Genomic DNA, 14,223 nt, shown 5'->3' with positions numbered 1-14,223 from the left:
CCTTTGAGAAAAAGCCAAATAACTATCAGGAGAATAGTAGTACTAAGCTTTCGTACATTATACAGTTATATTAGCCACAAAACGGATTATATGCCTGATGGGGCATATGGGCACCATGGGCTTAATTAACCGAGTAATTTTGTGCCCGAGGGAAGTATGCTTTCTAAGGTGTCCTCCAAGTAGCCAATGGAATCATTCGTGCTGCTTAAACGGAAAATGTTCTCAACTGCAATTATATAAAGGACAGGCCATTTGGGACTTTAGACTGGTTTGAGTTGGGTGAATTTGAGAAACTTGAAGCGATACCAGAGAAAGAAATGTCACTTTTTACTGGCAAGAGAATCACATTATTCTTTTGATTCGAAATATTTTCAAGTGAAGAGAACAAAGTGATGAGGGGGGCATCAGAATCTTCGTCCTTGATGTTAGAATAGAATCACAGTTTGATCCATTCGGTTCCATCTATGAAGCTCAAGGAAATAAAAGGCTTGGCTTCCTCCTCTGTGAGCTCCCTTGACCATGAAACCCTTCCAACGTAGTTGGCTCCAGGGCCGCTGCACTTGTATTGGCCGTAGAAAACCGTCCTGCCATGCCATCAGAAAAAAGTATAAGCTCACAGACCAAACATAACAATCGTACTTTGCCCGTGACCAAAAAAAAAAAAAAACTTTGCATGCGACGAGGAAACGTAATTGTATAAATAAAAGTCTTTCAAGTTCTCAGTATTAGCCCAATTACAACCAGACATATACCCAATTTTGTTATTTAGTTTAATTTTTCACTATGAAGAAAGAAATCATTAGAAAAAATAGATCATGGTTAATTATATCAGTTGCAACACACTCAGGACTTCCAAGTGACTTGGGTCTGGCCAAAGGCTAATTAGGCTCAAGCCCAATTAAAACCAAATTTTGGTTGTCAACATCTTAGTTTTCCAAACACAACCCCATAGATTGAGGTCCACTAATAATTGAACCTGGAACCAAGACTCATATGGTTCTAGTCGGACTAGCTGAATACCATTAATTAAGGCATTGACTAAAATCAAATCTAGTAGGAGTCCAATGCTCTTCTTTTTATTTTTTTCACTGTTGCGCCTATTTGCATTGGTTCTTGGCTCCAAGATAGCCGATCATGGGTCAGATTTGGGCATAAAAAATATCAAATATTATGTAAGCACGGCCCGAAGTCTGATTATAAATAAATAGAGTTCGGGCTTGAGGCCCGACCCATGGTCAGCTAGTCTAAACTCACATGTAGTTTGAATCTATTGCTACATTAGATCGTTTTAGTATTTCTGGATTCCTTTCTGCAAGTAGCTATGGCCAAGATATATGGATGGTTATGATCTAGCTTTTGGTTGAGCCACGAGATAACCATTGCTGAGTCATCTTCCACCATATATTAAGCCCTTTTCACCTTTGTTCTATATACTTCAATCCTCCAACCCTCTATTCAATAAAGCTAAAAATGTTTCCCCCCTTCTTTTGGTTTTTTGGGGTGAAAGAAAGAGGTTCCAAAATGATGAATATGATGAGATCATACTAATATTTCAGTTAAAGAAACGGCAATGCCAATCACCTTTTGCATTTCCAAAGAATTTAAATACCTTATCAAGAAACATCAAGTGCACTTTTCTCACTCAAGGGGGAAAAACACACACATCCGGCCCACATTAAAATATACTCGAATCATAGACGCCTTAAACTAACCTCTCTTCTAGCACTTCACCCAATGTATGGGTCTCACCTAAACCTAGCCATCATTCTGGAAAAGGCCGATCACCTGTGACCTAAGTCCTACGCCGTTCCAAGACAAACATATTTGGTTCTAATGCTCTTATTTTATTTTCTCTGCACCCATGCAATCTAGAGCTAAATTAACCTACATTTCATTATTAAAAGAAAGGGAAAAAAAGGAGAAAAACCTCAAGCACTAAAAGCGAAACCTCGCATAGGCTTTGGGTGTAGCGGACGCCACCTATCTCCATGACCAAACGAGCATTTGCATGTCTGAGTCATTAGAAGCTTCTCATGATAATAATCCACAATCATATGATCCTTATCCTTAGTTTTATATTCCTATGGTTTGATATTTAAATGAGGGAACGCATCAGGGAGGTGTGCTTACAGCAATGCAACAAACTGTTATTTTGTTTTTTGCTTTCAGAACTTATTACGATATGAAAGCACAACGAATTCGGCAAGTGGACCGGGACCAAAGCTATCCTCGCGGAAGCGATGACCCAATTGATTCGTCACTCTCATTTACTCCACTCATGTCATTGAACAAGTGAACAATATATTATGGTAGATGGGCCAAAAGGTCCAGTGCAGCAGGACCAAACAATAACCTTTGCAGACTGGAAGTTGCTAAAGGGACCATTCTATGATCAGTTTATTGTTGGCATGAAGTCATGAACATGTGGTGTCCAAAAGTTGAATGAGGCCATGACTTGTGGGTCGGACCAATATTTATCCTAGCTACTTAGCAATTTGGTGTACTGATAAAGAATCAAAAGTGGCTTCTATCAAATTTCTACTTGAAAGTATATGAGTTTGTTCGATCCTTTACTGCTGAGCTATTAAACTTCAAAATTAAGAAAAAAAAGCATTATTTCCTCGTTTTGATGATTGGAGAGATTCATTTAACCAATACTAGAGTCAAATGGGAATTGATAGGGGTTGCATAGTGTTCTTGGTGATGGCAATAACATTGGTTATATTAATCATTATAGATCTTTTTTAAGAGAAACAAGGGCCACCCTCCTGCACTATAAGTCTATACTTATCCCAAGTCCAAATTTTTACGACGCACTATCCAAGATGTATAACCCTGAATCTCTAGTTCATAGGCAGGGGGTGTGTGACTATTGAGACAAGTTATAATTCTCTAATTAATTAGGATAGAACGAAAAATGGATTCTTGCTAATCTAGCATTTTGTCAATGTTTTCCATTAATAGTAACTAAGAGTGCAATATGTTCTTTCACAAAATTTCCCTAAAAGTCCCTCATGTCCTATTGTAGAACCCAAATTGCCATATCATAATGATGTGGAAAGGCTCTTGATTTTGTGCCAGGGCTATGAATTGGGACTTGCCCTTGCCCTAATAGTAACACCCTTAGCAGTCTAATAACTTGCTCCTGGTTAATTATAATGTGACTATGTCTCTCTCTCTCTCTCAAAAAGATTTCGTTGGGACTACTTTGTTAACTAAACTTAGCCTAGATGATTAGCATCTCTCTTCACATGAAAAGAGCTGCCAGCTTCAAATCTATATGATAGCATTCCCACCATATTCCTCATAAAAAAAAGAAAAAAAACGGAGAAAAGAAGCTAATATTTGCTCGTTAGTTTTACTAATGTGGCAAAATAAACTCAAATATCCTGCAGTACTCATTACAAGTTGTTAACACGTACGTACAACTAAGTAAAACTACAAATAAATATAGCATTAATAACGTAATAATCTAACCACACCTATCCTTCCAGAGAGTGATTAGTATGGTCCTACAAAGAGAACCCGTCTTTGTTTGGGTTATATCTAAGCTTTGTTGCCAGCCCCAACAGCTAGTCCCTTCCTAGCTAATGGTCAACGGCCAGCTCAGGGAGAGTCGACCCTAAGAATGGTATAAAAAAATATAAAATATATAAATAAATCTACATCATCTTATAAACTTAAGTTTTTCGAATAAGTGGTGATTTTTACATGGTATCAGAGCAGAGGTCCTAATTTCAAATTCTGTCTTCTAGACTCACTCATTAAAGAGAAGTCCGGCCCACATGTGAAAAAAAGGTATGAAAATATAAAATATATAAATAAGTCTACATTATATTATAAACTTAAGTTTTTAGAATAAGTGGTGATTTTAACATGGTATCAGAGCAGATATTCTGAGTTCGAATTCTGTCTTCTAGGCTCACTCATTGAAGAGAAGTCCAGCCCATATGTAAGGAAGAGTATAGAAAAAATAAAATATATAAATAAATCTATCTTATTCGATAAGCTCCGGTCTAATCGAAATAAAGCGTGAAAGACCCGACACATGCTCGAGGGCAGGACCGCAAGAACAAAATAACCAGAAGCTTCAAAAGGACACAAAAGAAGAGAGAAAAGGGAGAGCCTTCACACTTACATCTCTCGGCTGGGGTCCCCCCAGTTGTACCAGCCCCTGGGAATTATGATGTCGTCCATGTATGTGTAGGCAAACACCACCCGGGAGAAGGTCCCCCATGCCCTGCCCAAGTAGAGCGCGCCGGAGCCGGTCACCTTGCAGTTCACGAACGAGAACCCCGTGTCCTCCAATAGGCTCATCCGGTTCTGCGCCGTCACGGCTCCATAGTTCTGAGCTATAGCGTGCACATGACACCCCTGCCCAATAATGTTAGAAACCACATGAGAAACAAAGCCCAAATCACCTCCCATCACATTCCCATGGATCCACTCTTCTTTGATTCTAACTACAAATTCCTTTCCAACAGTTATTTGATGCTGTTCTGTAGCTAATTAAATACTTTTAAATCTCCACCATGGAAGTTGGGCTTCGAGCAAGTTGAGATACAGCCAGATGGACAAGCGCTGCTAAGTGCAACATGTGATCAGTGACATCTCTGGAGCATTTGTTTTACGTGTCCAGTTTCAGTTGTCAATCTTGGAAGTCTAAAGAGAGAGAGAGAGAGAGATAGAGGCCTTTCTGCTATGGGACAAAGGAAATGAGGTACGTAAAAAGCTCTCGCTAATAAAACTATGGCTCAAGTTGTTGATGTGCAAACGTTTCGGTGTTAAAGCCTAAAGGACAAACAAAGACAACTTACTTCAGTAATAAAATTTATTTTTTTCATCGCACGCTACTTGTTTATTGATTCTATTATTTGTTTAGAGAATATTCTCTCGACTGACTAGAGTCATAGAAGTTCCAAACACCAACTGCCAGAAGGAGTAGCCTTTTCCCATTCTGCCGTAAATGATAAGGGGTCTAAAGTCTAAACCACAGCCATACGATCAAAATCAATAGCCATGGAAGAACTTCTCATCAAAGAACAGCTACAAAATGGGGCGACCCGTGGGACAGCCATCACAACTTAAGGTGTCACGTGGAGGACGGATTGTAATATTTAAATTAAAAAAAAAAGAAGAAGAGAAAGAGCCAACGAATGCGTACAGTCTTTTCTCAGAAATAAATAAATAAAAAAGAAACAGACCAACGGATGTGACGGCCATTTTTTCAAAGAACCTTCTTTTTACGGTATCTCTACATAATGAACTTAAATTTAAAATTTAAGTCTCACAATTTTGGAAATATGCGTTTGCACTAGTTCACCTATACGCTTACATCTATTTGCACTTTATAAATATAAAGCATTGTAACCAGCAACAGAATATAGAGATTAATCACCAGAAACAACAATCTCTTCGCTTCCTTCCGTCTTGTTGTCTCTAGAATTTCATAAGGCTCTGTTGTATTACTTAGCGGGGGCAAATATCACCAACATTTACTAAAGTGAAGTTGAGATATTGACACCCCTATATTGATTCTATTTGGATAATTTTGAACATGAATGCTAGAATGCTATTACTCAAGACTATCGAGCCGGAGAACAAAACATCTTAGAAATATTTTGAATCTGACCTCAAACAGGGAGAGAGCATTTCCAAAGATGAAGTCCACGGAGCCTTCAATGTAGCAGTCCTTGTAGTAATGCCGGCCGACGTGGTCATAGAGCGTGTCCTGGCCGCCCAGGAACTTGCAGCCCAGAATCGCTGCAGTGTCGCCCGATATCCTTAATGCTACTGCTTGCTTGCCCATGGCCCCTGGTGGTGGAATTGGGGTGGTGTTCTGAAGAAAATGGCGTACACTAGTTAACATGCCAAACCATGCATGATGCTTGTGTCTTAATATGTGGCTATCTACTTGCAAATGGCGTATTGGTACACAAATTAAACACATAATAAGTACACTAGTAAATGATCACCATGCAAACAGCATTCAATCAGAAAGCGTCTACCGGTTTGGGAGACTAAAAAGAGCAATGGGAACTTTGTGATGTTATGAAGCCTTGGAACAGAGTAAGGAGGGTTCTTTTGTGTTGATTAAAGTATACTTTGATTACCTTGAAGGTAATGTTCTTTGCTATGAAATAAGGGGCATTCACGGCGAATGTAGCTGAATTGAAGGTCCCCATGGGCTGGCCTTTCGGCCCAGGCGTGTCGGCTGTGTCTCCCCATTGAACCACCGTCTCATCTGCTCCTGCCCCTTCTATGGTGATGAAAGCTCTTGCTGGTGATATGTTTACCTTCTCTCTGAGAGGAAACAAAAATTTCACAATCCTGGCATTAATGCTATAACAAGTTATCTCATTCAAAATATTAGAAAGTAGACATGCAAGACGTTTATTAGAATCCATAATCCTCGTGATACCATAAGAGTTAATAACATCCGCCAAAGCAAGAGCCTAAAATATTGGCAGTAGAATGTAATTCCAAGGGCAATCACTCACTTGTAAATGCCGGCATGGACCTTGATCACAACTCTAACTAGATTGACAGAAGGAAGTGAATCGATGGCGTTCTGGATCGATGTGAAGTCGCCTTTTGATGGGTTCTTGTCCACCGTCAGCGTGTAGGAAGGAATGACCTTATTCAGTGCCTTCTTATAGACTGAATGCCGGAGGCCGCCGACATATCTAACCCACCTCATGAATTGCTTCTCTATCAACTGGCTCTGCGTTGCATTCTCCGAATACTCCTTCGATGCTTGCCGCCGCCCCGGCCGGAGACCCTTCGTGTGGCAGACGACTCTGCCAGGGCTGAGAAGGATAAAGAGAAGAGCAATGGAGATTACGCATTGGAAGCTAGGCATTGTGATAAAGAAAAAGAAAAGGGAAGGAGAGGGAATGATGAATGCGGTGGAGGAGGTTAGCTGTTTGGTTTTTTAGCTGGAAGAGGAGAAGGGAGAGGAGAATTTAAGGGAGTTCACGGGCTTTTCTTCTGTCAATAAAGCTGGGGAATGGGGGGTTCACAGGCCACGTACGCATGCCAAGGTATTTCTACTTTGAAACATGGTGGCGTGGGTCTCATTTTATTGCTGTTGGGTTTTTGTTTTTGCCTCTGTTTTGTTCTTGTTCTATTCCCCTAGGTGCTAGTCTTTTTCAAGGAATTAAGAATTTCGTCTTCGTTCTCAATTCTTTTAAAGTTTTCCATTTTGTTTTTGGTACCGTATCTTCTAGTTCGGGTCCTTTGCTGCTGCTGCCCGTGAATCTTTCTCTCTCTCGATTTCCAAGGGGCCGCGAGCTTGCGGTTTCGTTCCACTATTAATTGGTACAAAGTTAAGTACAAGGCTAGGAAATCACTCTCTGAATTCATAGAATCAGTGTCACATGTGATGCCTTCGTATCGCTGCAATCTAGCTCGTTATAGGCCCGTGACGAAGGCGGCTTGGTCTGCAAACCTTAAAATTCCAAGATGCTTCACAGTGACATTGGTGTTAAAAGTAATAACGATCAGAAAGCACTCAGCTTATTGTGTATCCTTTTGCTCACTTATATGCATGAAACTTCGTGGACTATTTCGTGATGCACGTCAGAGGTCGGCCCCAAGTTTGTTGTGTTCAGATTGGTGTTATCTTCCCTGAATTCTTTCAGTTAAAGGAAAAAAGAAAAGAAAATTCCCCATCTCAAATAATCAATTTTGAATGTCAACTTTCTTTCCCTTGTTTGCTTGGGTGAGACGTGCTCAAAATTCGTGACGCCCTAAATGCATAGCATAAATTAGCCTATATCCATATTTTTATTTTTTTGGTATTCATTTTTTAATTTAACCTAGCTTGGTCCGGACAAGAAATCTAGACATGTAGGTTAGGTTGACAGGGGTTCCAGCTAACAGTCCTGGTTCTCTTCTAAAAAACTAAAAATAAATATCCACCATCTGGATCATATGGTACATGAGACAACGGTTGTTTGTCGAGACCGCGGGCAATGTCCTAAGTTGTAACTTGTAACACAAAATGTCGGAGCAGATTTGGCTCATGATTTATATGAATTGAAGAACACTGCAATACAAATTTATGGAGACTGACCACGGACCGATTATGGTGCTTATAATTAGATTTGAATGGATTTGGATCCTTAAACTAGCTAGGATATTAGGGCTTTAATGAAAAGAGTGTGAGAACCTGTGAATGCATGTGTTTAGTCTCACATCAGTTATTCATTGGGTTGATCTTAGGTACTTGTATAGAACCAAAAAATCCAAATATCATCTTCCAACTAGTCTCGTTAGGTGAGCTTCTGGATTGTGACATTGTTATTCTTATTTTTTCAATTTTAATGCTTCCATCGAAACAAAGCTCCTGGTGCAAGGAATTTAGTCGGATCCATAAGTCAAACCTAATTAAAATTGGACGCGACTAGGCAAAAGGCCTGCAGAGAGCTGGACCTGCTGGTGTCTTTAGCAATGACACTGGAAAAAAAAAGAATAGTGGATGTTTTTTTTTTCAAATTGATATTTTATATAGTTCTAATATGAGAACTTCGACATGCTATAACAGTCTAATACTCTAATTTGCAACCTTGCAGGGATGCCTTGCACACTGGCCGTCAATTCTCACCTCATGTTGCATAGCCGGTTCATGCTGATGAATGATAAGGTTGACGACAGCCACCGTCATCGAGTTTCCATCCATGGGGAATATTAGTTTGTACACGTAGATATGACTATTAAATACCGTGCCGTATCTAATCCAATCCCATGCTTTGGAATCAAAAACGTGATCCCAAGGAAACACAAAGTTGGTGGGGTGGTTCATGGTTGCATGTACCACTTCCCCACCCCGCACTTGTCCGGAAGTGGACCTCTTTGCATTGTTTTGAGCTGAGGGGCTAACTTTAAGCCCAGTGGATATTGACGATCTAGTTAGTGTAAACTAAGAAATCTTTGCAAAAGAAATGCAATTATAAAACAAGCTTACATACTAGCTTTTTGGGTCATGAACTAAGTGCAGGGCTTTATTTTATTGTTTGGTGTAGTTAGTGGGACAAAAATCAAATTGGATCTTTCCTTTAAAAAGTTTTATGTATTTTTTATTTAGTGGTTTGATTAGTGCCATGAGAGCATGCTGTTCGTCACAATTGCCTCGTTTGTGGCGGTCTTATCTAAAGAAAAAAAATACATATACAATGTTGGTTCACCCACCTTTTTTTAAAAAAGATTAAAAAAAGCTCTCAAATGACCGGCAACCAATACATTTTTTTTGTTATTAGTTATTCAAAACTTTGATGTGAAACTAAATACATGCAAGCACACGATCGATCTATAGTTAGCTCTCAATTAAAATCGTTCTATAGTATCCCTAATCTATGTGGGTTATAGACTAAATCTGCTTTGATACCTGTTGGGGGAAAAATGGATCACTCAAAGCATATGGTCAAATTGCCGGCACTTGATGACAAATGTGACGACAGCAAACATATTCTCCGAGCGCCCGACCACAGAGCGCTAATCACAGGTAACCCCTACACCCCCTCCTATAAAAAAGGGGGAGAACTCGAGGCAAGGAAAACTTTTTTCCTTCGTCTTCAGCTATTATTTTTCTCGATTACTTCTCCACTATTTCTCTTCATTAAAGATTCGCTCTGACTTAGGCATCGGAGGGCCGGCGCCGGAACCTCCGGCCACTGGTTCTTGCAGGTCCGCCGGAGACAGCCATCCGCTGCCGCACCACCAGCCGGAGCTCCTCTTCCTCGGTCTGCGGTCGCCTCCGGATCTAATTTCCAGTAACAATATCTTTTATAGCAATCTAAAATTTCGACCAAATTAGCCAATTAGAAAATATTATTTAATTTTTTTGGTTTAATATAAATATTCATGTGTGTGTGGGGGGGGGGGGGGGTGGGGGTGGGGAACATAAGCCGGCCCCAACACTTTTTATTTCTATTAGAAACATTTTTTATTTCTATTAGCAGAAAATAGAAATTCATGATTATAATTGTACGAACGCTGTAGGTCCAAAAGATGTTTCTATACACTCTATCTTTTATATATATTTATATATTTATTAGATTTCTCGGAAAATGCGTAATTCTTTTTCCTCGAAAATAAAATTCAAAACTCTTCCGTTGGTAAATTACAAGTTCATTCATCAGTATTCTTCGTACTCCGCGGGCGATTCGTTCGTTCTTCATCCTATCATTCTTCACCAGCAGATAGGTCGCCTTTTAGCCTGGGCTCGGCCCATCTGAAACATTTGCAATATGAGGTCCAGTACGTTTGGACCTCACTTGTGCGTATAGGGCCCAAGACAAAAGTTTCAAGGATTCACCTCCCTTCCGGTGAATCCACCATTGCATCACCCCCCTCACAGCTCTCAAAGCGATATGAACTCTGTGATTTCTCCGCCTGCACATATCTGAAAGCGCCCAGTGGATGATCCGATGGTGAGTTCGCACGGAAGATCCAACCAGTTTCTTTCTTCTTGTTTTTTTTTTTAGTACACCGGTTCTTTACACTAAACGTATATAAGTATAGCCAAGCAAATCAGAAAAAAGAAACGAGTTAAGTGAGTAGAGAATATCTGCCTAGTTCATCCAAAAGAAACTTCTGAGTGATGCGCCGCATAGAAGGCCATCCAGTCAGCAGCTATGTTATCCTTCCGAGTGGCTCTGAAGGAGCCACAACCTCCGTATGTCAAGGAGCAAGAATTGTCCAGCCAACTCATAGGGCTCGTTTGGTTCGCGGAAAGCATTTTCCCTCTTATGAATATGATTCTTAGGAAACAAATTTCTAGGAAGAGAATGTCTAGGAAAGTACTTTTGGCATATTTGGTTGACCATGGGAAAGTGACAAATTTCCAAAGTGCTTATGTTTGGTTGGCCATCCACTTTCCTGAAAAAGTTATGTATAATTTCTATTATGCCCTTTATAAAAATTAGGTCTTTAATACCTCTTTAATGCTGAAGGTTTTTTTTGGAAAAAAATAAAAATAAAGTGATTCCCGCCTAATGAGAAAGTAGCTTTTCCATAAAATGTGGGAATCATATTCTCATGGAAATACAACTTTCTCATGTTTCTCCTTTGAAAACTTCAATCAAATAAGAGGCATATTATTACTTTTTTGGTTGACCACACTTTTTCTCTCTCTTTTTCTGCGAATCAAACGAGCGCATAGAGGACGGCGAGGATGGTATTATAGATTCAACGGCTACCAAACTAGGCTCATAAGTACTTTCCGGATTCTCGGCACGATTCCCCAATTTCCTCCGGCTATTCCCTTCATACAGTTCCAAGTTCCTTGAAGAAAGACGAGCAGCCCAACTGGAAAAGAAAGTCTGCGACACCCATGTAGTTCTCCTTCCCTTCCAAGTTTGCTGGCCAGTGCCTCCCACTCGGCCGATCAGCTTTGCGCATCCTCACCCCACACTCAGAGCGGCACTGCTCCTTCCCTTCGAGAATGGCTTCCCTCCGGCCCCGGGTGCAACGTCCCGGAAGGAGGAGATGAAGCTAGAGTTCACAATCTCTGGGGAATTCTCGGTCCATGAACGACCTTTATGCTTCAACTGCCACAGGAGCGGAGCCCGGAGGTGCTGATCGTACGTCATGGTGGCTCGTTGAAGGTTAGGCTTAAAGTTCCAGCAGGGTTAGACACTGAGCCAGTGAAGGCCCAGTTCAGCGGCTCTTCTCTTCGTCATCTGGTCCGGTGGAGGCCCGATCTCGTGATTTCAGTTGCTCGAGAAACGCAGTCATCCGATATTCTTATTCCATCCTGGCCTACACCTCCCACGATGGAGCCAACCACTGCTGAAGCCCAATGTAAAGAATTGAAAGTTGGGATCTAATTAAGACGATTTGCAGACCTAAGATTGATCGGATCGGGGGCCAGTGGTGATACCATGGCTTAGGAGCTGGAAAAGGTGGCGTATTGGAATTTAGAATCTAACTCCCCAAAGCGAGTCCAAGGAATGCAAGCATATATGAAGGTCCGCCATGTGTCAAGAAATTTTTTTTTTCGAAAATCGATAGAAAACAGGAGAAATAAAAATCATATCTACATCTTTCACATCATATATGATGGGTGCTGCATCTGACCCCAACGTACCCAGAAGCCCAACCTACGCTACTTGGTGTGCATGGGCCACGTCCCATGCACGACAACCATCACGATGGAACCGTTGCCGTTGGAGCGAGGAGCAGAGCCGGCTGCGAGGGAGCTGGGAGCAGGAGAAGACTCGTTTTGCTGGTGGTTTCGTTCCGAAGACAGAGAAAGGGGAAGAGATGAAACCGTGTGCATGGCTTCGATGAGAGAACGTGGGAAACAGTTCGCCGAAGGGACAACCCCTTCTTTCGATCGTCAATTATCAAGGGGTCAGGCAGAGGAAATAAATGGAGGTGTTGGGGAAGGGAACACACGCGTAGAAAAGTTTGCTTCTTTTGGTTTAGTGGAACTGGGTTGCTCTCACTCGAAGTAGAGCCAGTGAATGATATTTCTCTTCCTTCCCATCGACTACATCTTTTCGGGTTGGGACCTATCAATATACTACTTTTTTTTTATTTATTTTAATGTAAGGTTGGAGGAAGGAAAGATCTAGATATTACATAATGTTGTCCTACATCATGTTTAGCTTGGCAACTTGATAGTATCACCAGGATAATATCAGAAGTGTTGCTACGGATCCCTGTTATATTGATTCCATATTTCTACTATTTCCTCTCTTTTCTCTGATTGAAATTAATTGCAGAGAGTTGGTAAGAGTCAATTAACTATTTGGGTTTTTCTTTTGTTCCCAATTAGTAAGATGCCCTTCCTTTTTTTTTTCGGGTGAAAAATAAGAGGGGAGGGGGAGGGGCAGATCCCCACCCGCATAGCAGCCCCCATTGGGCCCTCATTCCACCAGGGAATGTTCGATATGGATCGCAAGGATGCCCTTTCTTTCGGATTATAGCATCATGAACAATAATAAATGATCTTTTTCATTTCTGAAGAAAATGCAAAAAGATCAAGGTTCAGGATCAGGATGCCCTAGTGTTAGGAAGTTGATTTAAGTTTGGTCAATCATGTTCATTGTTCACGCCATCTTATTTTTCCATCAATAAACCGATTTTGCTGAATTAATTCATTGCCTTGCTTCATGGGTTCCTGTTTTAGTTCATGTCGTTTGTGGTGCTGAGCACCGTATAAAGTTATATGAGATCTTCCGCAGATAAAAATCGAAGGAGTCATAAGGCATCTTCTGCAAAACAAAGAACCAAAGTATGCGCGTTTCTCTGTGTCTTGATGTAATGCTATACATAAATGGCCTCTGTGTTCTTTAGACTGACGCATAAATATTAGTGAGATCCTTTCCCATATAACGTTCCCCTGAGATGTAGGAGGAAATTGGGGGTTCATGGGGACCCGCCACTACAAAAAAAGTGATCTTTTCCGGCGCTTTTTATATTCTTTACCGACACTAACGTGTCGGTAAAGACCCGTCCGACGCTATGCAAAGCGTCGTCGAAGCGTCGGCGATACCTGAGTGGAAAAAGTTTTTTCTGACGCTTAATAAAAGCGTTGTAAAAGGTTTGTTTTTAGCGACACTTTAAGCACGCTAAAAACCTTTATTTTTTTAAAAAAAATTGTTTTCCATCGGGGACCCCAATGTCCCCGATGGTGACCAGGAGGAGCTTCAAGGTGGGCGCCAGAGCTTCATGGCAACCTCATCAGTGTCATAGATGGCTTTCGATGTCCAGGGAGCGCCTGCAGATGTCATAGATGGCTTCATGGTCAAGAAGCACAGCAACATCAGTGTGCTCGAGGAGGGAGCGGGTGGACAGAACACTCAAAGAGGTGGAGACGGACAGACGCTCAAGGAGAAGAGAGCCCATGCTTGAGCCAGTGCCTCCACCAATAGCATTGAATACAAGGAAGCCTTGAAGACCAGTGTAGTTATTAGCAAGCTTCCTGATCAAGAAAATTAAAAACACCTTTCATTTTAGACATATGAGTGTTAAAGTTCTCTAACAAAGATAATTTCCGAGCTTTAGATAGCTTAAAAATTGTCAAAATTCTTGCATTTCATGCTTTTCGAAGTTAAAAAAAAAGGGATAACAAGAAGTGCAATGAACAAGATGCATGTGTTAAAAAGAAGATAGAATAGAATTCTTGTGGAATGGAGAGCACAGTAACCTGGGCTGCCGCGGCGTTTCCAGCGTTGTTCTCCTCGATGAAGCTGATCGTCGAGTTGATCAAAA

General features: G+C 41.0%; 1 protein-coding gene across 1 annotated transcript; it reads right to left on the bottom strand.

Moving 5' to 3' along the window:
- Positions 1-266: 266 nt before the first annotated feature.
- LOC103717447 (Pectin lyase-like superfamily protein) lies at positions 267-7,048 on the bottom strand. The gene is made up of 5 exons (XM_008805835.5): positions 6,501-7,048; positions 6,114-6,303; positions 5,633-5,839; positions 4,139-4,374; positions 267-584 (listed from the first exon to the last, which is right to left on the bottom strand). Exons 1-5 carry the CDS (start codon positions 6,860-6,862, stop codon positions 437-439), a joined length of 1,143 nt encoding a protein of 380 aa, XP_008804057.2. The 5' UTR covers positions 6,863-7,048; the 3' UTR covers positions 267-436.
- Between the last annotated feature and the right edge of the window lie 7,175 nt (positions 7,049-14,223).

Source organism: Phoenix dactylifera, chromosome 1 (genome assembly GCF_051530095.1).
Source record: "Phoenix dactylifera cultivar Ajwa chromosome 1, Ajwa_hap1_PhDact_Kaust_v1.1, whole genome shotgun sequence".
Taxonomy (NCBI): Eukaryota; Viridiplantae; Streptophyta; class Magnoliopsida; order Arecales; family Arecaceae; genus Phoenix; species Phoenix dactylifera.
The sequence above is the reverse complement of the archived record's forward strand: the minus strand, read 5'-3'. Positions and strand labels throughout refer to the sequence as shown.

Bases quoted from the DNA above. Each gene is read 5' to 3' on its own strand.
- LOC103717447 (XM_008805835.5), bottom strand. From the start codon at position 6,862: ATGCCTAGCTTCCAATGCGTAATCTCCATTGCTCTTCTCTTTATCCTT. The intron at 6,304-6,500 runs GTGAGTGATTGC...GTTTCCTCTCAG, and splicing joins GTCCATGCCGGCATTTACAA to AGAGAAGGTAAACATATCAC. The intron at 585-4,138 runs GTAAGTGTGAAG...ATGGCATGGCAG, and splicing joins GGGGACCCCAGCCGAGAGAT to GACGGTTTTCTACGGCCAAT.